The sequence below is a fragment of the Pleuronectes platessa genome, chromosome 13 (assembly GCF_947347685.1).
Source record: "Pleuronectes platessa chromosome 13, fPlePla1.1, whole genome shotgun sequence".
NCBI lineage: Eukaryota > Metazoa > Chordata > Actinopteri > Pleuronectiformes > Pleuronectidae > Pleuronectes > Pleuronectes platessa.
The window spans coordinates 11,771,472-11,794,634 of record NC_070638.1 but is presented as its reverse complement, the minus strand read 5'-3'; the positions used below and the strand labels follow the sequence as shown (position 1 = coordinate 11,794,634).

Genomic DNA, 23,163 nt, shown 5'->3' with positions numbered 1-23,163 from the left:
TTTTTGCGTTGCAAAATTATGCATAAATGCGTGTGCATGTGCGTGTGTTTGTGTGTGTGCGTGTTTGTACATATTCTCTAAAGCACATCACAGTCCATCTGATCTTTATACCACAACAGTGAGATGTTGCGGTAATAACAAGAAACTGGGACATCTCATTCACTCCGAATTTCCATTGGGACCTTTTAGATTTATTTGAACTCTTTTTTCATTGGCTCATTACTGTGCGCAGGGTGTGTGTGTGTTTGTTTTTGTGGGCGCGCGCGCGTGCTCTGTACTTACGCAACAGGGAGCTTCACTCGGAAGCGGGTTCGCGAGGCAAGGACGAAATTAAAGCAGGCATTTTTTTGTATTCCATTTTTGTCTAATCCCACTGATTTCTGAAGGGATTAGCGGACCAATCATGATTGAGAGAGCGCGGGTTCTCCCGACACTGCCTGTGTGGGAGCTGTGCACAGACACTGAGTGACAGAGACACAACGCTGCGATCTGCAGAAACATTGTGAATTCCTGTTTGGGTTTATGTTCAGATCCGGAGGGGAAAGTTGCTCCGTATTCTTCTCGCCTGCTCCGGTCATCGACCTGAGGATGCGCGCTGCGATGTCTGCGCATCTGGATCATGTTTTTGTGGATGATAACTTCATTTTGTACAGATGAACAATAATTTATGTCAACTTTCCCGCCAGGGCCAGCACTGGAATTGTGTGTTAAAAGACAACATCTTCACTAAATATCCTGTCCAGGTGGGTGGTACTATCCATGCACTCTGTGTTTGCCTGTTTGTCTGTTAAACAAAATCTTCAGTATAATGTGCCATTAACATTTATTTGATTATAATGTTGATGTTGTGCATTTAAAATGTATATCTAGTTTCCTTAAGGTAAAATTATATTTAAAAAAAAAATCTGTGCACATTCCTTGAATTTATTGTTGGTTTACATATAAGGGTTTGCTTCATTGCATATTGTCTATTTTGCAAAATAACACACTTATATTGCATTGTTTATTCGAGTAGAGGCTCAGTTGCAGGCAGCAGTTGCTTATTCTCATTCTGAAGGATTATCCTGTGCACTGCAAAGTAATCAGTGGATAAGGCAACGTGACTGACCACATTACATATCTCTTCACTCTGCAGATCAGATAAAAAGTAACCGGTAACAGAGATGTAGAACAGATGTAAGATACATGCTTTTAGTTAAATATATATATATATATATATATATGTACATGTGGAAAGATGAATTTGTTTTCATCCATAGGATTTATCTGGATTTTTCTTTGCATGACCAGCCAATGGAGGAAGAGAGGGTGGAGGATAATGTCCAAGCAATATCCAGTTCCCCTTTACCCACCAGTCTACCCATTAACTGGGCTCTCATCACTGGCCCTGTCCCTGTTTTCCCTGCAATCTCTTTGAGCTCCCAGCTACCTCCTCCTCAGAGTTCAGCTGTGCACGCACTGCAGACCAAGGTGAAGTCAACCACACAGAGAAGGACAAGAGGGAGAGACAGAGAGAGGGAAAGAGACAGGCTGGACACAGACATGCTGCTCAGCCGTCCTGCAGGGCAGACTTCATCGGAGGTCTTCCTGGGACAGAGGCCCAGAGGAAAGGGTCCAATATCTCTTTCTGCTCTCTCCTGGCGATCAGGGGCTGCGAAGAGCTCGAGCAGTAGTGGTGAAGAGGAGGAGGTTAAGGTGCAAGTCAGTTTTGAGATCCACAGCCCTCCAGCTGAAGCAAAAGAGGAGCAGGTGTTCCAGGAGGTAGAGGAAACTGAAGAGGAGCATTCAGAAAGAAATGAAGACCAGGTTAGTTCTCTGTCAGGCCAGTCTTGTGAGCTCGTGGCAGGTACCAGTTTGGAGAGTCTTTTGTCTGATAACTCAAGCAGTAGTAAGGATGACCCATCCCCTACTCCTCCACCACTACCTGTGCTCTCCTCAAGTTCTGCCACCGTCCCTGCTTCTACATCATCTTCCTCTTCCTCTTCTTCAAAATCCTACATATCCACAAGACACTGGGCACCGCCCAAGGGCTTCTGGAGAGTGGTACGCCCAGAAACATTGCTTCTGAATGGTGTTGGCCCTCATAACATACCCTCCACTTTACCTCTGAAGGACTATACTCAGACAGAAGCACGGGCAGAGCCTCAGTGGAAGTCTAAACCAGCCGAGACTGTTGACATTAGCAGTGCGGGAGATGAGCCGGATGACAGCGATGCATCCCCAGAATTCAAGCACTCTGACAGTGTGGAGCGCTTCCTGGACAGGTGTGAGCAGAAGGAGGCAGATGCTGCAGACCCTGCCAAAGGTCTGTGCAGTTCAGACAGCTGCGAGAGCATGTCTTCACAATGTGGGGGGCTCTCGGCCGACAAGAAGCTGAAGGTGAAGCAGAGGGCTTACGCAAGGTTGAGGGAGAGACAACAAAACTACAGGGAGGAGAGAGAGCAGAGCGGAGTGGACAGTGGCAGCTGCCTTGAAGACACAACATACAATATGGAGAGTAAAGGTATGTCTCTTGAACGACATAGTAGGCCTATACATCTATTAATTATTGGACATTACATATTGAGTGTAATGTCAGAGAGGAAAACTTTGAGAGGTTAGAGAGATCCGCTTGAAACCAAGTTATAGACACAAGCTTGATCCATCTTCAATGGTTTTAATTTACATTTACAAATCTAAGGTAGAAAGTTATTGTAAAATCTGTGATCATAATAATGATAATAACACAATTTTCAAAACAAAGATTAAAGTTGCATTGAATCTGGATTAATAAGCAATGAAATACTACACTGATACAATTTAATAAAAAAACTAGAGGCAATAACAATGATATTAACAGCCAGCCTTTCTGTGTGGAGTTTGCATGTTCTCCCTGTGTCTGTGTGTGTTTCCTCTGGGTACTTCCTCCCAGTTGCAGCTTTCGTGTATGAGACTCTGAAGTGATCGTATGAACGTTAGCATGTTTGCTTGTTTGTCTCTGTGTGTTTCGGCCTTGGGATGGACTGATGACCTGTCCAGCTGAACCCCGCCTCTCACCCAATGTCAGCTGTGATTGGCTCCATCCCCCTTCGACCCTCAGAGGATAAGCTGTATACAAAATGTATAGTATATAAAATAAAATACACGGTAATAAAACGGTTCCAGAGCGAAAGAGCCTTAACTTCTAAACAATATGGTTTCAGTTGTGTCCCTGTGGAAAAATAACTAAGAAAACAACCATTAACACCTTAAATACACTATTTTACTCAGGACAGCAATCCCCTAATTCAGGATAAATGAAGACTTGTGCATATTAAACCAAGGGTCCCACGCATATCGTAGTTGTTTCATTTAATTATTTTGCAACTTGCACAATGTAGGTGAATGAAAAATTTGTGAAAAGTTACAAAGCTTTTAAAGGTTGTGTACTCGTATTTGGAGTGGACGGAGAAATCAGTGTTGGAATAGTGTTTTGTCAAAAATTACTTTGTAAAGCTTTTAAAAATGTGAGTTTAATTTCGCCCTCATTGGTTAGAATGTTTTCCAAATGTTGTGGCCTGAGTGCCACATTCAAGCCTTTGTTTTCCTCCCTGTGAAGTTGTACGGAAATGCACTATGTAACCTGGCTGACATGGCCGGCGTTGAACAGATGTCAGATGTGCAGATGTGCATGAGCATGTTGCTATTATTAGCAGTGGGGGAAGTGACCTATATCTCTGTTTGTGTGCTCATGGGTCTTCTTTTTATTCATTGGGCAGCAGATTAGTAGTTTTCCCATGCTTTTTATCTGTAATAATTGATACATACAAACATAATTTCTGAGGTCCTGGTTAAGGTTAGGGGTAAGATGTCAATTGTGTGATTAGGTTAAAGTTAGGGTTAGGGTTAGGCATGAATTAGTTATGGTTAAGATTAGTGATGAGGTTTTGATTTGGTGATCCTCAATGAAAGGAAGTGAAGTCCTAACTAGAATGCCGCTCTGTAGATAACCTCCACCGAGGCCCAACAGTCCCCTTATCAAACAACATTTAAATTCACTAGATTGTTTGGATCTGCTACAGATTGCACAAACTCATAAATATCAGTCTTTTACATTATTATTATAATTATTATTCTCTGAGAAATCAACAAACATGTTGAATTAGGCCCTCTCTCACAATGTTAAATAGAGTGAAAAGAAATCCTTGATATGCCCCTTTATCTATAGCAACACCTAAATTGATGTTCTTTCCTGACCCATGCCACATCCTTCCATCAGGTTTTGTGGTAATTCAACTGGTTGTTTTTTCATAATCCTACAGACTAACAGACAAACAAACAAACAAACAAACGCAGACAAAAACATAATATCCTTGGCTTTGGTAATAATGATAACTGTGTAATCTGTGTGGGTGTTTGTGTGTTTGTATGTGTCAATGACAGTGAATATTCCCCTCATCTCTAAATCTGAAATCTCTCCCTCAGTGGTTGCATAACGTTTGTTTTTGTGACTGACATTAAGGGTCATTCAGAGATAAGCTATGAGAATGTCAATGAATCTAATGGCATTGCAGTGTATGAACATCTTTATATCCATATAAACATCCAATTGTTTTAATTATCGCTCAAGACTCTTTTAGCAGAACTCTTTCCACTTAAGACTCACTACACTACATTAAAAAAGAGCAGAATACACCATTACTATTATAAAAATGTATGAGGAAGACAAAGACTGGAGCAACTCCGTGACCCCTGTGCATAAAACTTTGGAGCACGTTTTTAAAAGCATCTACATCTGGACATTGTTTAGACACTAAATTTAACATCAGCGCTGTCACAATCACACCATCTGGCATTTTAATTCCAACTCACTGCATCAGCACATCTGCTAAGGTTTCTACTTTTCCTCCTTTTGTTTTAATGACAGTCGCAAGTGCCCATGGGATTTCGGACAGCTCAGACTCATCCATCCTTGCTCAGGAACTTGAACCCTATTTGAGGTGAGCAATGCTATGCTTCTTCATGCACTTGGCAGCATTGACACACAACTCATATACTTATATACACTCTCACAGCCTCACTTTGGGAAATGAATACTGTATTTTCTTTTTAATCTAGATTGAAGCAAAACAACCTGCCTTTTGGGCATGGAATATTAAAAATAATAAACCGATATACATATAGAATAATATATATAAAGCTTCTCCAGTATAATTGACAATTTAAGCTCTCCTTGGCAAGATATTTGCAAAGTGTTGCACTCATTGAAAGGGATAAAATGAATAGATAATACTAAAATACACAGATGAATTGATTGAAGACGCAAACCAATAAAAACACTTTTTTTAAAGGTTCAACATAAAGTCTCACTTCCTATATTATTTAACTGATTCACCCCATTAGTCCCATTGTTATTACAAAGTTCTTTTTATGATAATCATCATTATACCTAAAGAAGTTAACAGCTGCTTTAGATACTCAAACAAGCTGCTAATTACACGTTGTTCTGTTTGTCGGTGTAAAACACTGACAGGAAAAAGTGTAATCTATTGCAACACAGTGTTCTCCTCTTGACACACAGGAGAGAATGAATCACACTCAGTCCATTACAGGGATAATCCACATGGCTGGTGTATCATGCTATCTTTATCACTAGGCCAGGGGATAAAGACAAGTACAGACGATGAAGCACAATACAGAGCAGCTTAGCTGCTGGGTAGGAGGATAGATGGATGCATGACGTTTCTGCTGCTCATCGCCAGAGCCACTCCCCCCAGTATATCTATCTGATATTACATAAGGCAGCTTAGAACAGCTGGATTCACTCTGCGTTAAGTCAATCTGTGGGAAATATGATGCCGCTGGATATGTAGTACACAATAAGCTTTGCACATTTGAAGACTCCTTCCGTTTCATTCAGACGGTTGATGATATAACCTTGTCTCCTCATGCATTCAACGCTATCCCTCCCATCGCTCTTTTTTTGCCAAAGTTATCGATTTTCCATAATAAAGCGTCACTCTCTCTCTCTGGCTCTTGATCGTCAGGTCACTTCTTGTCATCAATGACGAGCATCCCCTGAGCCCAAGACATGAGCAAGCCAAGCGCCTCCTGGAGCGGGCACGAATCAAGGCCCGCTCCACTCACATTAAAGGAGATCGGCCCAGGAGACGCTCTCATTCCGATCAGAGATCCACTGTGTAAGTCGTCTACAGATGCCTGTGTGGGGAATTACTTCGGCCTTTTCAGATTTTTAGATGTTAAGTGATGAGTGTTAAGAAAGTAAAACGTGCCTTTTGCTTATCAGGTGTTAGATTTAATGCAATTACTTAGCTTCCACCCCTATGACTTCCTTTGCAAATCAACATTCCTCCTCCCTGCTTTGTCGATCCTTCCTTTTTATTTGGCAAAGCTAATGTTGTATAACTGAAAATAAGCCCTGGAACCTGACTGTGCTTTGTAACCGTTCTGACAAGGTTCAGGTTTATTCTGTTTATGTAACAGTGTATACATTATGCAGTTATGTTCCTGAAATTCTCTTTTTCTCCGGCAGGAAGTATTCACTTCATTTACAATTTGGAGCATTTGCACTGGCTCCTACAGTTGTGACATGACAAAAACCTGATCTGTGGTGTCAGAGACAAACCTGTCGCATACATTTTTCAATTTAATAATCAATTATTTATTTGATCCCCTGCTGCTATGAAATTATATATTTTTGAATTATATATCTATATATATTCTAATGTATTATTTTCATTTCATTTTCGCTTCTGGTTTATTTTTGACCCATTTTCATCAGTTACTTGTGCACAAGTTGAATCCAACTCTTTTGATTTTCTCGTATATGCCCTGCTCTGTGGTTTCTTGCAGGAAGAAGCAGCAAATCGAATCTCCCAGCCCAACGCCAGAGCAGAAAGCTGTTCAAGCTAAAGATGTTACAGCTCAAACTGTGTCCGGCCCCCTCCTTGTCCCCACTCCAAGAGACACTTCCCCTGGTGAACAAGGATGTCGATCTAGACGGTACGGTTGCTCCCCCACACGGGTACGCTTTGAGGATGAATCAGAGAAAGAGGCAGAGTCTCGGTATTTGGATAGAGTCCGACAGCGTGGCAGGACCGGGGTCCCTAAGTCCAAGAGTAAAGAAAGCAATACAGATTCTAGCAGTAGTGGTTCGGAGAAGAGCAGAAGCCACAGAAGTGTCTCCTTGCCGCCCTCACAGACACAAGAAGATGTAAATATCAGCAGTGAAACCACAACAGTGATTAAAGAGATTATAGTGCTGGTGAAGAAATGTGAGGCCTGTGGATCTGTGGTCCGGGAACCTCAGCCTGTCTTATCACCATCAGACCCACAGAACTCTGAGCCAGAGCAGCTTGACAACCCAGAGGAGCCTCGGGGAAAACCAGTTCCTCGCTCGGTGCCTCCAGACAAGCCGGAGGCAAGTACTCGTCCTAAAGCTCCTCTTACTGTCACTTTTGCTGGAGCCTTCATCCTAGGGGAAAATAAGGAGAGTAGCACGGTGTGGAAGTCGTCAGGATTTGGGAAACTTAGGAGAAGGAGCAGGAAAGGAGAAAGTCGTCTGGAGTCTGGCAATGGCCCTTACGGTCCATCATGGGCTCAACGGCGTAACTCAAATCCCAGGAACAGGGTCAACTCGAGCAGGGCTGTTACATTCGCCCCTGGCAGCCCCGTCACTCTTGAGCCGGGTTTGCTGGGGGCATCCGGTGGACCCAGGGATTCGCCAGCCCCATCTTTACCTATAAAGTCAGCCCTGAAGTCAAGCTCGAGGAATCGCTCGGCTGCTAGTCAATCTACAGTCCAGTTCCATATAGCAAATCAGGGAGGAGAGGGTGGGGCGCAGTATTCAACCCTCCTGGACTCTCCAGACGCCAGAAGGGAGTCCCCAGTGTCTTTAACACAAGGGGCGCCCGCATCGAGCAGCTCAGTGCCGTGTATCAGACCCTCCACTCTGAGATACTCCCCAGCCCGATTCAACACAGACATGCCTGCTGCTGAACTCTGGGATGCCACTCCAGATGGAACAGGTGAGTGGTAACTGTGATGGAAAAGAGTTTGGGACCTGTATGTCTGCTGTTTGGTGGAAAGAATCATGGATTGATAATATATTCTATCATTTACCATTCTGCAAAGACAGTAGTGGGACACTTTGCTTAATATATAGTGTACTATTGTAAATCAACAGTATACAAATATTATTTTTGCTGCATCTAGGTTTCTTGCTAAAATACCATATAGCAACAGTAAAAGTGGAGGTGGAACTTTGCCTTCTGCAAAAATCTGACTATCAAATAAGACACAATACAACGTGACAGAGCAGAACACAGCAGAATGATTATTTCACATCAACAGAGTACATCCTGTATTTCTACCAACGGGTTTAGGTGGAGACACTGGTTCTGGTCCTGATTGTCGACCAGCTCTGCGAGGCCAGGCCATGTCTCGGGCCGAGGACCTGAGAGCTGAGCTGCTGAGAGCAGAACACCTGAAAGCCGAGGCCATATGGGAGGAAAACTCTGACGGGTCCAGGTAAGCCAAGATAACAACGCTCCTGTCATAGCTAAAACCATAAATCCCTCACCCCCACCCGTGCTGTTCCCAAAATGACTTGAGCGTGCCAGTGTTAGCAGTTAGGAGATTAAAACCCTGACCCACAGTCCCTAGGATGTTACTGTTGAACATGTAATGTGAATATCAGGCCAACCCTGCCCTCTTCTGGTTATTTAAAAAACTAGCAGAATGATAAACCCTTTATCACAATAATCTCTGTAGTTGGTTCTGTAATTGTGTCTTAACCATCTATTGTTGCTTTACAGGAAACTAGACGGGCGGCCTAAGCTCTTCCTGCGTCGCTTCTTCTCCTCCATTGGTCTGAACAGTGTTGGTAGACTTGTTAAAGGACGACGCTCCAACAGCATGGAACAGCTCAGTGTTCCCACCATGCCCCGGGCCAGCTCCACTTCCCCAAGCCCCACACGCCGACCGCAGCCCATCATCCGCATACAGAGGACACCTTCGCTGCAGACCCTGCACACAGTGAGCAAGACTTCAGTTCTAATGCCATGTTGTTAATTTTGGACCTTTTATATTCTCTTGCAAATAAAAAAATGCCAATCCAAATAATGCTGTCATGCTTCCTTGAATTTTCTCTGCTAGCCATGGTTATTGTCATCCTGGCAGCTGCAGTAGTACGCCAAACAAATGTACACAACTTTCTGCTCCAGCCAATCACAGCCTTTATTAGCATCATGTGTGTTTGTGGCACCAGATTTTGTTTAGTGAGTGTTATAGGGATGTTAGAGCCAAAAAGTTAAAGTTCCAGAAGTTGATGTGGTGCATTATGCGAATATGAAAAACACAATTTGTTACAGTTACTTTTTTTTGCCACTAGGTGCTGCCACTGGCCCAACTGCGCAAAGCTTCCTCAGTGCAGAGTTTGGAGAGGAGAACAGAGCGTTCAACAATACTGGGAGAGGTGCATGTACCATACGGCCTGGCACCCAGGTAGGTGTGATCAAGGAATAAAGAGGAGAGAAAGATAAACAGGAAGTAAAAATATGTGGTGTTATACCACATTACAATGTTACATTATAAAGACAATTGGGGAATTTCTGCTTCTACAGCCCTGATAGCTCACAGCTCGAGCTTCACAGAGCCCTGAGTGTTGAGGACATACTTCCCTCCAGAATAGTGCGTCCAGTGGGCCGGGTCACCCACGCCTTCCCTGATGGGACCCTGCTCCTGGAGCTAGTCAGACCCCCAAATGGTCCTTTTGGGTTTGTCATCTCCAGAGGCAAAGGTCGACCAGACACAGGTAATGTTTTTAAACAGTTTCCTGTGATTTGGAGTTGTTTTACTCCCAACTATGTTGCAATTGTACAATAAATGTTATGTAGACCAACCATAAAAGTAGAATTGTTGCTTCCCTTTATTCTATCAATTTACCTTGGCTAAACCTAGCTATGAGTATAGATAAAGGTATCTCAACACAGGGTCAATTTAGCAGACATTCTAATAATTAAGCTCTTCATCATGGTAATAGCCTACACACAAAACACACACACACGCGCACACACACAGACACACAGACAAGGTAATCCTTTATTAGTACCACTATGGGGAAATTTCGAGTGTTACAACAGTAAAGAGGGAATAGTTGATTACACATTCAGTATGGATAATAAATGAGTTTAAAAAATACAATACAAAGGATTTGTAAAAAAAAAAATGGAATATGAACAATTTTAACCAAATATATAAAATGTCACATTATTGAACATACGTGAAATTGAAATTGGATAGTAACTGATTATTGTACACTTGAATATTATTCCTACAGATTGTATTTCTGCTGCACGGGTCACTAAACACACTAAACACAAAGCCATCCTCTGTCTCCTGTGTGTGTCGACACCTGCTTTCCTCAACTTTCTAAATTCTATTTTCTTCCTATTACCGTTCTCTTGTCTTCCTCTTCAGGTGTTTATGTAGAGAAAGTGGGTGACGGTGGAGGCGAAGGCATCTACGTGGGCCTCCTCGGCATCGGCGATGAAATTCTGCAGGTGAATGGAGAGGCCCTGGCTGGACTCACTCTGGACCAGGTGACGCGGCTCATGACCAGGGAAAGCACCGCATCTCTCCGGATCATGCCAGCACGACGCAACCAGCGCTGACTGGGAAGAAGGATGCTGGCACAGAGCCATTTCTCCTGGGGCCTCGGTTTATAATTCAACACTGCAAACACTGTTAATGGACTCTAGGTAGATGTAATGTGTATCTCAGTGCAATTTCACACAGGGTCAGAAGTTGATTACCTATTAGTGCAAACCCTATGATGCTGGACTTGCATTATAGTAAATCATTAAAATAACCAAATGCAAAACCAAACAAAGCCTGTTGTAGCAAGGACTACCAAAATGGTTTCAGATTATTTACAAAATTCCAAAATAGAAACACTGATTCAGACACAGCACAACTTGTGTCCGTGCATTGGTTTGGTTCTTATGGTCGGATAGGAATATATATTTAACTGCACTTTTCCATTCTTGTGAGTTATTTTGCTCTTTCTAACATAATATAACATTTTACAACCACATTCTGTCACATGTTTAAAGTTTTTCTTTGTTCCTCTTAAGTTTGTTGTTCATATGGTTGCCATGTGTCAGGATGTCCCACAAATTATATCTTGGCCAGAACCTTAAAATAAAGAGTTATATCATACATATGTACATAAGATATGTCTCAAAATTAAGTATTTTATAAGTAAACCTTGTTAGATTATAGATTATGTTTCCCCTGGGGCCCTGGTCACCTCATTTTACTTGTGCTGTCACGGATTGCTGTATGAAATTGATATTGATTCTCTTCTAAATAAATAAAAAGTTTTATTTTTTTCAAATGGGGAGATAATTCTTGTGAAATTTGGATGATTAATCATGTACATTTATGTCACAGAAATTATGACATAGACACATATTGTCACACATTGTCATGGACACATGTACATTATTGGAACTTGGAAAATGATTTACAATTGCTTAAGATGTTTTTTTCTGTAATTATCCATTCCACCTGGAGGCCAATTAGACCTTGAATGGACAGATTTCAAATCACTATATTCGCAGGAGAGATTACCAAGCAGGATGTGGAAGGTCGTGCAAGGGAGGCTGTTGTTAAGGACCGGATGTAGGATGATGGTCGTGACTGCCGTCTAAAGGTCGTGACTAATTGTAGGGATCGTTGCTTATTTAGCTTTAAAAGGTGCGTTTTATCTCTTCTATCATTTGGCTTGTCACGACTGAATCGGTGCGATTAGATTTTTTTTTAATGCAACTACAGTTTCGATCATTTAACAGCTGCAAATGTTTTTGTTTGCGACGGAAAAACGATGCGTGCATGCTGGGGAATCCGTTGTTAGGGTGTACCTCCCGCCATTTAGGCCGTCCTGGATGTGCCCTGATATCGTGTCACCGTTGATGTTGCTGCCGTTTTATCTGATGGCGCAGAAGCTGATGCGCTTTTATCTCCTCCAGCCACGACTCCCTCCATGGACCCCGGGGGAACCGCCGAGCCAAGCCCCCCGACGCAAACAATGACAAGCAAAAGCTCATTTAGTTATTACCTGATATTTATTTATCTATTTATGAAGAATGAATGTCCATTCAATTAACGTGACACTATAATTAGACCCCCTGTCCTTTGTAATCTATTGTATCGGTGGCACATTTCGCCTCAAGCTGCAGAAATCTCAAATGAATTAAGGGTTTAACTCTTTTTTTATCATGAGGAAATAAGTGATAGATAAAAAAATTTAAAAGATGAAATACACCGTGATGTCATCAGTTACCTCATCAAAAATGATCTTTGCCAAAAAAGCCCCCTTTTTGTTAAAAATACCAAAAGGTCAAAAGCATCACCTGCGCTTTTGTTTCTTACATCGAAACACGCCTCATGTATAGCTACAGTATAAGCTACTATACCTCACGGTGTTACAGGCCGTTGCTCTGTGCCTGTTTGCTTTTTTTTTTTTTTTTTTTTAATGCTTTGCCCTCCACAAGCCTGTATAGCCCACGACAGCCAAATAATAATGAATCATTTCATAAATAATGGGTTTAGGGGCTTATCGCCAATGAAGAGGCCGCTGCCGTACGCTTATCTCACTCGGCCACATTGCGGCCTGTGTTCCGCTCCCCATACTGAGGGAGCGCACTGGATGCGACGAGAAATAACTCAGCTACACACACACACATACACACATGCACACACACACTCTCTCTCTCACACATACACACACACACACTGCTCCACAACTGGCAGCAGAAAAAAAAAGGAAAACTCAGACATGGATGACCCACTCACAAAATGGCTCCACTTACACAGTAACATCAACAACACGGCTGGAACGGTAAGTGCTGAAAAATTAAATAATAAGAAAACATCTCTTTATGTAAAGCGGAGCATTCGTTGTTCCAAAGGGCTGTAATTGGATTGCGATCGTTTCCATTTTCTTGGTGTCAGGTTCGGAGTGTTTAGCCTATATTTTTCTGCCATTGTCCGATCGCGGGTAGTTGAGACTGTACGGGATGTAATAACGGATGCGAGGCCTATGGAGAATTCCCAGAAATAAAAGTGCGTTTTTCAGAATTTCGTTCTACTGTCGGTGTATAAAGGAGTCGTCTTGTGAGGATTTTTTAATCGAATTAATAACCAATGGAAACCCGTCGCCGATGTAGCCCACATTCAGTGTGCCCTGCCTTTGATGTTCAGCTTAAAAAACAACAGCTCCATGGCCTTCACCACGATTAAAAGAAAATGACAAGACCATCTCTAATAACTGTATGAAAAGGACCAGATCCGAGTGTTTTATTTTTTTTTCAAGCTACATGTGGATTCACTGCAGGCAGGAAAAAGGAAGGGATTTCATTTATTTATTTAAGGATTGCCTATTAGCAAGCTCCAGCCATCACCTCTCTACAAGACGACGAGTTTCACCCCCAAAAGAAAACACAGCTGACATTCTCTTTGTAAAATCATAAGGGGGCAAATTCATGTAAAGCTCAGACGTTGGTTAACGGTATAAACTGTCACTATGAACTGGTGTGAAGGCCAAGTGAAGATAAGAGATTCATAGAAAAAAAAGAGCCAGGCATAGCCCACAAGATAAAACTATGAAGGACAAGTTTAATATCTGTAAATATATACCTTTATATTTATTATAAAAAAAATGTGCCACTGGGGCGAATTTATAATTATTTAGTTAGCTGTTCTAACCTAGCAAGTTTAACTTTTACAAAAGCTCTCCAACCTTCAAAACCACACACAATAATTGGACTTTTATTTAAATTAAGTTAACATGGCATATAGGTAGTATCAATAGTGGAACAATTTATATATTGCATGTTTACATGTTTTATTTTTATCCAACAAAAGGCAAGAATAATAAAAGAACATTGTAAACAATATCAAGTGAACTGTATTTCATTTTGGAAGTATAACTGCCTTCGATTGAAAAAATTATAATGCCAATCATGATAATTTACATTATAAATATTTACTCCTAAAATTGGCTGCAGTTATAATTCTGTATTCTAATATATGATCTATTTAAGTCTAACATGGAAAGCATATGCTGGATTTTTTACACCGTAACAAATAATGTCTTGGGATTTGAATTAATCGATGAAAATCTCACTCAGGAGTTCAGGACTTGATCGAGTGAAAATGATGGAAAAACGGCAGCCGGAGCTCTGTCCTGTAAGTCCCGACGCAGAGTCCGGTCCTGGAAAACGGGAGGACTCCTCCATTATCTCTAGACAGAACGGATGCAAGGAGGACGAGGAGCCGAGGAGAGGGGAGGCGGGGGAGTCGAGGGAGTCGAGGGGAGGAGGCTTCAAGGGGGTAGAGGAGACGGATGACGTTCCTCTGCAGAACTCGCGCAACGGGACCAGCATCAGCATCATCATCAATGGCGTTGCCAAGGAAACTGCCTCTCACAACGCCCTTGACCTGAAAAGGGAAGTGCCGGTGATCGAGCTCTCCAGGAGGGACGCTATAAAAGCGGTGGAGCAGAGGACTGAGAGCCATTTGGTGCCGATCACGGAACTTCGCAGACCTCCACCGCTGCCGCTCCCGCTGCCGCACCGAGACGACGCTCGAATGGTCCAACTGAGTCCAAACGGGTTTCCTGTCCCGGCTCGGGCGATGCTCTACAACCTGGCGCAGCCTCTCGCCGCCATCAACAGGTAAAGGTGGAGGCAGAGAGAAAAAGAGTTTCATGATTGCACGTTTCATTTGGTCTTAGATGGTCACCATTGAAACTTTGGAGTCGGATGGATGCTGCCCAGCGCAGGCTCCAGCGAATAGATGATTTTTGGGTTTGCATTATGTTGTAAACAAACATGTATGTGTATGTGTAACATTGAGAATTGGCCTGTGTGTGTGTGTGTGTGTGTGTGTGTGCTACTGGTGTAATGAGTGTGGGGTGTGTTCTGAGTATATGCAACAAATTAAATGATAAATGCTTGATTTCATGATTTTCTTATTCATTTGTGCACCTTTTTTCTGCTTTCTGTGGCTGTAGTCTCGGAGGGGAGTCGGATCAGTACAGCATGTACCCCAGCAACAGGGTAAAGCGCCGTCCGGCGCCTTATGAGGTTGAACTCGACGAGGGTGGGTGCATTTTAAATCTTTATAAGTATGGTAAGCCGCACTTATGCTGTGTCCTCCTTCTGCCAATTCAGTCACCTTAATGTCCACTCCTCATCTACATTGTCATTCGTCCAATGACATGGATCTATACTGTACCTAATCTGAGTGTTGCAGAAGATGTGCTGCAAAAAGGACACTCAGCTTAAGTGTCTAACCCAAGAACAATACATGCATCATAACTCATGGTATGAATGGATGCGGATAACATGAATGTCAAATAATGCCATACCTGCGTGGCATCGCAGTGAAATCTATTCAGCCAGTTTGGGGGTTTATTTCATTCGAAACCTCCTTTTCCACCGCTGCCCACTCACTGCCATATGCAGAGGTGGAGGATGGGGGTGCTGCTGCCTCCATGCCAAGGTTTTACTGCAGAGTGGGCTGAAGGATTAAGATAGACTGGGTGTGTTCCAAGGGCGACAATAGCCTGGAAGACACCATTGTGGGGCTGGAAGGATGTTACTACCTTCAGTAGGTTTAGTTTTTACCTCAATAAATAAAAAGTAAATAGAATATGAAAGAGGGAGCACGCTGTCTCTCCGACATCATTTCCTGCTGTAACATGCTTCATCAAACATTACTTGGCACACAATATGTATTTATGGTAAACATATTTTTTCTTTGCAAGGCCCGATAGATTCTGTACCTTCATCTAAAAATCCATGGTTAAACATAGGAAAATCATAACTTCATTCTTTAGTTAAATTCTGGGATTATTAAACTTCAAAACCCTATGTGCATCTCCCACTGCTAGCTCTTACATCTTTATTTTTATCTTTTATAAATTGCCTTATTCTTCTACCGAGTGCATGATCTGTGTGAGCCCTTCATGTTGTTTGTGTCATATCTTACACTGATGCCTTTTTTCCAACCCTCTAACTGGTCTCTTTCCCTCCCTTTTCCTCCACTAGCTGGCCAGCCAAAGATTGTTCGCCGCATCTTTACTAACAGCCGCGAACGCTGGCGGCAGCAGAACGTGAACGGGGCATTTGCGGAGCTTCGCAAACTCATCCCCACTCACCCTCCGGACAAGAAGTTGAGCAAGAACGAGATCCTTCGGCTTGCCATGAAGTATATCAGCTTCCTCTCTGACCTCCTCGAGGACCAGGATGGAGGGAGGAATGTTGGCAGCACAACTGATGGGGAAACAGGGCTGCTGGTTGGGGCCCACGACGGGGGCCCTCAGGGTGGCCCACATCAGGACACAGTGGTAGGGCTGGCGAGGGACGACCTCCTGGAGACCATGTCGCCAGGTTCAAGCTGTGGGAGCCTGCCGGATGGCGATGCCGAGGGCAGCCCTGAAAGCTTTATGGAGGACCAGGACTCACCTCCAGCTCCAAGGACTCTAACAGCTTCTCGTGGGACTGCGCTGCATCTAGCTGCTAGGGATCTGAGGCGCAATGGACGACCGTCGGATGGCTCCAGCCGCCGATGATGCTGATGCCAACACATCACGGACAAAACACCTGAGACTGGAAGAGAACAATGAGAGAATAAAAAAAAAAGACATGGATATGCTCAGGACCTGTTAGCTTTGAGTTGTCAGTGTAGGAAGGAGAATGGAGCGTGGCGTCCAAAATGGACCAGGGAACCTGAGGTAGCACTGATGAACAGCTTGGTTTGATTGTGATTGAATTGGATCCAACTAAAGACTTGTAAATTCTGCATGTCTCATGTCTTTAACTGGACTGTGGCTTATGACTTTCTATGTTATGAAAGTCCAAAGACTGGATTCTCCCAAAAAAATAAAAAAAACACACAAAGAAAAAAAAGAATGAGCAAAAAAAACAAAACCAAACAAAGACTTTTGATGTGTAATATGATATTGATCACATTATGGCGCAGCTAGAGTAGAGCTAACATGCTTACAGATTGCTGCAAATAAATGGATCTAAAGTGTAACTGACTAAGCCCAGATTCACGCCCAACAAATTTAATGTGTTAGAGTAATGACACGAAAGTGAGTATGCCTCAGTTGGAGGCCGTAACCGAATGGACCGGACTGTCCATGAAGTTGCCCATGTGTTGTAAATAGCATTATATTTCCACGGCACAATGTAATAACAGTGACTCGAGTTCAAGTCATGTGGTTGAAGATGTACCGTAGCGTGTTTGTCAATTGGTTTACTAGCAAAACAGTCTTTGTATGAGACGGGGAAATGAGGATAAATGAGAGGAAGTGTCGGAAATGTAAAAACTGAACCTAGTACATCAAATGTGGTACCATTTTAATTATTTTTACACTTTAAGGTGGTGACAAAAAAATGTACACCAAATACAGCAACAGACAGGTAAACTATTTCGCTGCCTGGAACGAGTGGTTCTAACTATTTGAAATTGCTGTGGAGGTACAAGACATGCAGTGTGTTTCTTAAGGTGTACAAACTATGGATCGAATGAAATCATGAGATGATCCATGCAGTGCTTTTGATATGAATGTCTCTTTCAGTGTTTTTTTTTCTTCTCTTTAAACTGTAATGCAGTTGTAGTTTAGTAAGGTACACAGACAAATCCCTACATTGCCGCATTTCACACATACGCATACAGGCAGAGGCACGCGCACATACACACACACTCACACGCTAGCACACACACACACACACACACGCTCATCCACGCACACAACACCAGCAGTTTTCTGACAAAGACAGTAAAGTGCGTTGCTTGTTATTCTGCTTTTTTCAGCAGGACTTAATAGTAGCCTCTATTGGTACCTTTGGTAACTATGGTATTTTATGAATTGCAGTAAAGGGACATTGTACGTTTGTTAATGACATATTTGTTGTAAGATAGCTGTATCAATAAATATATCCAATGTTCAATCGATGAATTTTATACAAAAAACCCTTGAATAAAACAAAGAGGAAAAGCCTTGTATTTGATCTCACTCAAGCGAGTTGTGGCTCTTCTTGACTCGGTTCAGTTAATTTGAGTTCAAGTTAAATGAATTCAGATCCGTTTGATGTGGTTCAATTAAGTCCAGCTAAGGTACTTTCTCTCAATAGAAACTTTCTTGTCCCATATCGCATCATTGAGAACATTTCTTCATTTTATTCACTTTTTCATAATTCTAAAAACCTAATTAGCTCAACCCTTAGAGGGAGATAATGGCATACACCACACAGCTGTTTCCCACCTTATCTGTACAGTGTATAGTTAAAACCACATGTCTACTTATGAAACTCCCCCCACGAGATGCTGGAATCCTCACTTCCTACCAACAAGTGACAACTTCCCTTGGAGGTTAGCGTGGCTCTGTGACCTGCAGGATATCCTGCCATTGTGAAAGTGGTTTTGACAGCCCGCACACTGTTGTGTCTGTACACACACTGTGGAACCACCATACCGATCGAGACTCCTGCCGCCCCGGCAAGCGATTCACTTACGCAATCCAAAAGTTATGTTCGGGCCCTTTAGTGATCATTAATAAGAAATTAGCGCCACATTTTTTCTCAAGTCTACTTCCTTTACTTTTAAACAGCAGACTTCTCCACCAGTACCTCAACTGCATCAGCTTTTTGCATGTTGCTAAAAAAGACGAGAAGCGCTTCCAGAGAGCATCAGAGACATCCAGGTGTTCGGAGACCTCTCCTGTGCTCGGCTCTGGCTGTGCCGGGACTCCTCTGAGGGCCTCTCCAGGTTAATGCCTGCCAAACATTCACCTGCTTCAGTTGTCCCGACTCTCAAAAAGACACAGACTCACAAAAAAGAGAGGGATACAGGGAGTGTATATGAGGGACTGAGAGGGAGGGAATGAGAGGAGGCCTGTGCTTGTGTGTGTGTGTGTACATGTTGGTGAGTGTATGTGTGTGCTCTGCATAGATCTGAATGTGTGTGTGTGTGTGTGTGTGTGTTGTGTGTGTGTGTGTGTGTGTGTGTGTGTGTGAGAGAGCTGGTGTGTGTGTGTGTGTGTTTATCAGCTCAGTGCAGATGGGTGGCAGAGTGGCTCTTGCAGCCAAATGATTCAGTATGCTAATGAGTTGTTATCTGTGGTGCTGCAGGAACAATATACTGTCTTTCTCACAGTGGGAATCCAGCCTGCTGGGAGCAGATTACACTGCACACACCGCCAAGGTAGTTATTTATATTTTCACAGAGTAGTAGAAAATACATAAATACGCACATACACACATATCCACAGATAGGCCTATAAACAAACAAGCTAAACAACATTTTAAAACACACACACACACACACACACACACACACTTACTCACTCACACACACACACACACAAACTCACAAACACACTCACACTCACACACACACACACACACCACTGCCACCAACAGCAACACAATTAAGGTGGAAATGTGAGGTAAATTTGTGTGCTTCACCAGTAGATTGAGATGAATTTCTAGGCTTCCCTCTTTTACAGGTTGGACTGTTCTTTGACAGTATTCTTCATAAAATGTAAATATTGAATGTCATTTCTCATCACTCAGAGATGCATTGAGACACATTTGTAGCTTTCCAGACTTTCCATCATTACAAAAATGATGGAATCAAATTGAATCCCCTTTGGGTACTAAAATGACACTTGTGACCCTTTTTTAAATTCGCAATTTATATTAAATTACAGTTTTTGGAAGAAACATTAGGATAATGAAGATGTTTTTTGTTAAAGAGACAAATAAAGACAAATAAAGGCTTTTACAATGTTAAATTGGACGTTATCAGAAATATCTTCCTCTAAAGTTGATTGTGTCACGGTGTGTTAAGTTATAATCTTTTGTTCTAACACTGGCTGCACACTCTAAACACTGTGTTTCCCTCAGAACAGCAGAGGATATATACATATTATGTAGATGAAAAGTAAAATCAAAATGTATACAATTTGAGACATCCACACATTATTACTCTTTAGTATAGTTGATAAATGTTTATGAAATTTGCATTTCTTGCAATTTAAAACTGATATGTGATTTGGAAATATATTAATTAATATAAAAAATTAAATACATTTTATTCCAAATTCGAGAGGGTAAAGATATGCCCACAGTGCTAAAGAGATAACGTTATTGATATATAACTGATGTACTAACAATTTGGTAATCGGCAATGCTCAACATCTAACAATATGTGTTATAACGTTATAATGAAGGCTAAAGTGAATCTCTTATTCAGGTGATAGCATAATCCAAATCAAAAATAACTGAAGAGTATGAAGAGTTATGCTAAAAAATGTATATACATTTTTTATGAACAGTGCTCTACAAATAAATTCTGTCAATTAGAAAAATATTACAAGGCTTTTACTCCTGGTTTCGGACGCTGCGTCTGAACCGTGTTGACTAACAGGACATAAGAAGGCACTGAACTAAATTCAGATGTTTCATCATCAATTGAGATGTGGGGAATAAGATGTGGGAGTAATAAGTGTCCATAAGAATTAGCTTTACCACCCTGTTGTGTGGAATGAAAGCAGCAGGCAGTAAGTGTACCAGTACATGTTGAGTCTTTCTTTTGATTTGATGAAATTGTTCTTAATCAGATTATGTCATTTATTCAACTTCCTATTCGTTGTTTTTTGCATTTTTAATGCAACATTCAGTCTGAAACTGCCCTTATTTCTATAATGCTGGCTGCTTCTTTTGCAAAACTTGGGCATCTTACTCCCTCTAGTGGGGAAACAAGTGCAATTATACATCACACAACTAAATTTATTTCCACATTTGTATTGGCTTCACTGACACTCAGCTTATCTGTCTATTCTCATGACTAATGGCTTTTAAATTAGCTTCTAGTTCTGTTTCTCTGTAAATAACTCAAGGGTCATTCATTTCAAGCAAAGTGATTTTTTAATGCATTGTTAAGTGTTGCATACAGAAGTATAACCAAGCCTCATCCATCTCCACAAATACAGCAGGGCAAGCGGAGCGTTTGGTTTGATTAGCAGAAGCAGTGGAATCAGCGGAATCATATTAGTTTGACAGAGCAGTGCAGGAGGCTTAAGACTGTGCGGAGGCTACGAGAAGTTAGAGCTCATGAAAGGTCAAAGGTGTCGGTCACAGGTTTTCTACAGCGATAGGTTTGGTCTTTGATCCTGGGTAAAGCAAGAAGCCGGAGAATGTGCTGTCATCCTCGGTACTGGAGTAAATCCCGTTCCAGTCCCTGAGCGTCTCCAGCCACACCTGGTCGCCTGCGTTCAGATCCAGCAGTGCGAGGTTGGACGCCTGGTCGATGTCTTGGCCGTACAGAGAGTCCCGAGTGCGCAGCTTCCGAACCCCGTTGACCACCAGGGCAGCACGCAGGGGCCGGTTTCTCACAGTGATGTGGTAACTGAATAAGTAGACGCCTGGGTAGGTGATGTTGAACTTGCTGAGTGCCGGGTCCCAGTGCCCCTCCCCGTTGTAGAACACCTTATCGAACTTCACAGGTAGACCGGGCGGGGGGAAGGACCTGCTGGGGAACAGACCCACGCTGAAGGCAGAGCGAATCTGCTCCACACTCTCACCTTGTTGCCCTTTAAGGCCCCGAGGCCCTCGTCCGCCTTTGAGCCCGCGTTCCCCCCGAGGCCCTGCCATACCCCTCCCGCCTGGAGGTCCTGGGGGCCCTCTCGCCCCAACTTCTCCCTTCCCTCCTGGAGGCCCTAGCTCCCCTCTCTCTCCCTTTTCACCATGAGTTCCATTCACTCCTGGGGGGCCTTTCTCACCTCTTAGACCAAGAGGCCCAAGTTCGCCCACATCACCTTTCTCTCCTCTCACACCCGGTAAACCTTCACCTGAAAGTCCTTGTTCACCTTTCTGACCCTTTGTCCCAGAGATACCCAGGGGACCAATGGGCCCCTCTCGGCCGGTGCCGCCCTTAGTCCCATTCAGGCCAGGCTCTCCTCTTTCTCCTGGGTCCCCTTTCAGACCACTGAGGCCACGTTCACCTTTCTCTCCTCTTGGGCCAGGATCACCTATGTAGAGAAGTTATGTTAGTTTTAGGAAACATGTTTAATGAGAACAAATATTTAAATCTTCATGTACATATGCAAAGTGTATTTATTCATATGATTAAAACAGATTTGGTATAACTGAATGATTTCTACTGAAGTTCTCATTGAATTCCTCTTACCTTTTTCTCCTGCTCTTCCTGGGATCCCGGGGATACCAGAAAGTCCTGCAGGTCCTTGATCACCTTTTTCACCTGTGGTAGTTTCGATTATTAAAGAGAAGAAAGCAACATAACCAGAATACTGCAAATATTGAAAAACAAGAAGAGACACTTATTCAAGAACTCTTTCTCTCTCTCTCTCTTCAGCCTTAGAGTACCTAAATCGCCATTGAGTCCATTGGCTCCGAGTAGTCCTGGTAGTCCCGGTGCCCCTCTTGGCCCTGTTTCTCCGATCCCGCCTGCCAACCCTGGAAAACAGAGAAGATGAGGAAAAAGGGCAATTTCTGACATCTAAAAGTGGATTTTCATGAACTCTCTTACCTGGAGGGCCCTTTTCTCCTGTCGGTCCTGGTGGGCCTCTCTCTCCGGCGGGCCCTGCGGGGCCTTTTTCTGGTGGACAGCACTCACAGAAGTTGAAGAAGCATTCATTGTAGTCGAGGGTGTAGTTTCCGTCGGCAATCCCCGGAGGAGCTATTGTGTCTGTGTGGAACTCGGTGGAGTAAGCTTCATTAGAGTAGGTGGTGCTGTCTGCTGGGGACAGGGAGTAAGTGTCCATCATAGCCTCAGTGGTCTCCTCCGTGTTCTGGCTGCTAGAGGTGGTGGCTCGTCCATAACCTCCACCCCCAGCTCCACCACTGCTCCCGGCTCGTGGGGGCTTCTTGCTGCTTTGAGGTTTGCGTGTGGTCCTGGCACTGGAGGCTGGCTCCGCCATCAGGACCATGAGGAGAGCAGCGAGGAAGATGAGGTGAGTGGAGAACATATTGAGAGCTTCGGATGGTTTGCTGTGGAAAAAGAGGAAGTTAGAAGACAACACACAAAACAGGTGCAGCAATGTGGGAAAGGGCCGTTTCTACTGCAGATTATGATGTATTAGGA

The 23,163-nt window shown here is 43.0% G+C and overlaps 3 protein-coding genes across 4 annotated transcripts in view; 2 read left to right on the top strand and 1 right to left on the bottom strand.

Annotated features, from left to right (window-relative positions):
• Positions 1-1,274: 1,274 nt before the first annotated feature.
• On the top strand, positions 1,275-11,377 carry si:ch211-13f8.1 (uncharacterized). Its single transcript, XM_053437969.1, has 9 exons — positions 1,275-2,503; positions 4,886-4,958; positions 6,006-6,158; positions 6,832-8,006; positions 8,364-8,508; positions 8,772-9,015; positions 9,371-9,483; positions 9,603-9,793; positions 10,459-11,377. Exons 1-9 carry the CDS (start codon positions 1,294-1,296, stop codon positions 10,650-10,652), a joined length of 3,498 nt encoding a protein of 1,165 aa, XP_053293944.1. The 5' UTR covers positions 1,275-1,293; the 3' UTR covers positions 10,653-11,377.
• Positions 11,378-12,648: 1,271 nt separating this feature from the next.
• tal1 (T-cell acute lymphocytic leukemia 1) lies at positions 12,649-18,073 on the top strand. 2 transcript variants are annotated; one of them, XM_053437758.1, is made up of 4 exons: positions 12,649-12,883; positions 14,175-14,720; positions 15,059-15,177; positions 16,098-18,073. In XM_053437758.1, exons 1-4 carry the CDS (start codon positions 12,735-12,737, stop codon positions 16,619-16,621), a joined length of 1,338 nt encoding a protein of 445 aa, XP_053293733.1. In that variant the 5' UTR covers positions 12,649-12,734; the 3' UTR covers positions 16,622-18,073. The 2 variants fall into 2 exon arrangements, with proteins under 2 accessions (XP_053293733.1, XP_053293734.1); XM_053437759.1 differs by having other exon boundaries at positions 12,650-12,883; positions 15,059-15,147.
• A 3,121-nt stretch (positions 18,074-21,194) lies between these two features.
• otol1a (otolin 1a) overlaps positions 21,195-23,163 on the bottom strand; it is a 2,688-nt gene continuing 719 nt past the window's right edge. The window contains exons 2-5 of the mRNA XM_053437757.1: positions 22,609-23,069; positions 22,446-22,535; positions 22,249-22,320; positions 21,195-22,090 (exon numbers count right to left, since the gene is read on the bottom strand). Of these exons, the coding sequence (XP_053293732.1) occupies positions 21,195-22,090; positions 22,249-22,320; positions 22,446-22,535; positions 22,609-23,047 (1,497 nt within the window). The 5' untranslated portion in view covers positions 23,048-23,069. The remainder of the gene's footprint in view (positions 22,091-22,248; positions 22,321-22,445; positions 22,536-22,608; positions 23,070-23,163) is intronic.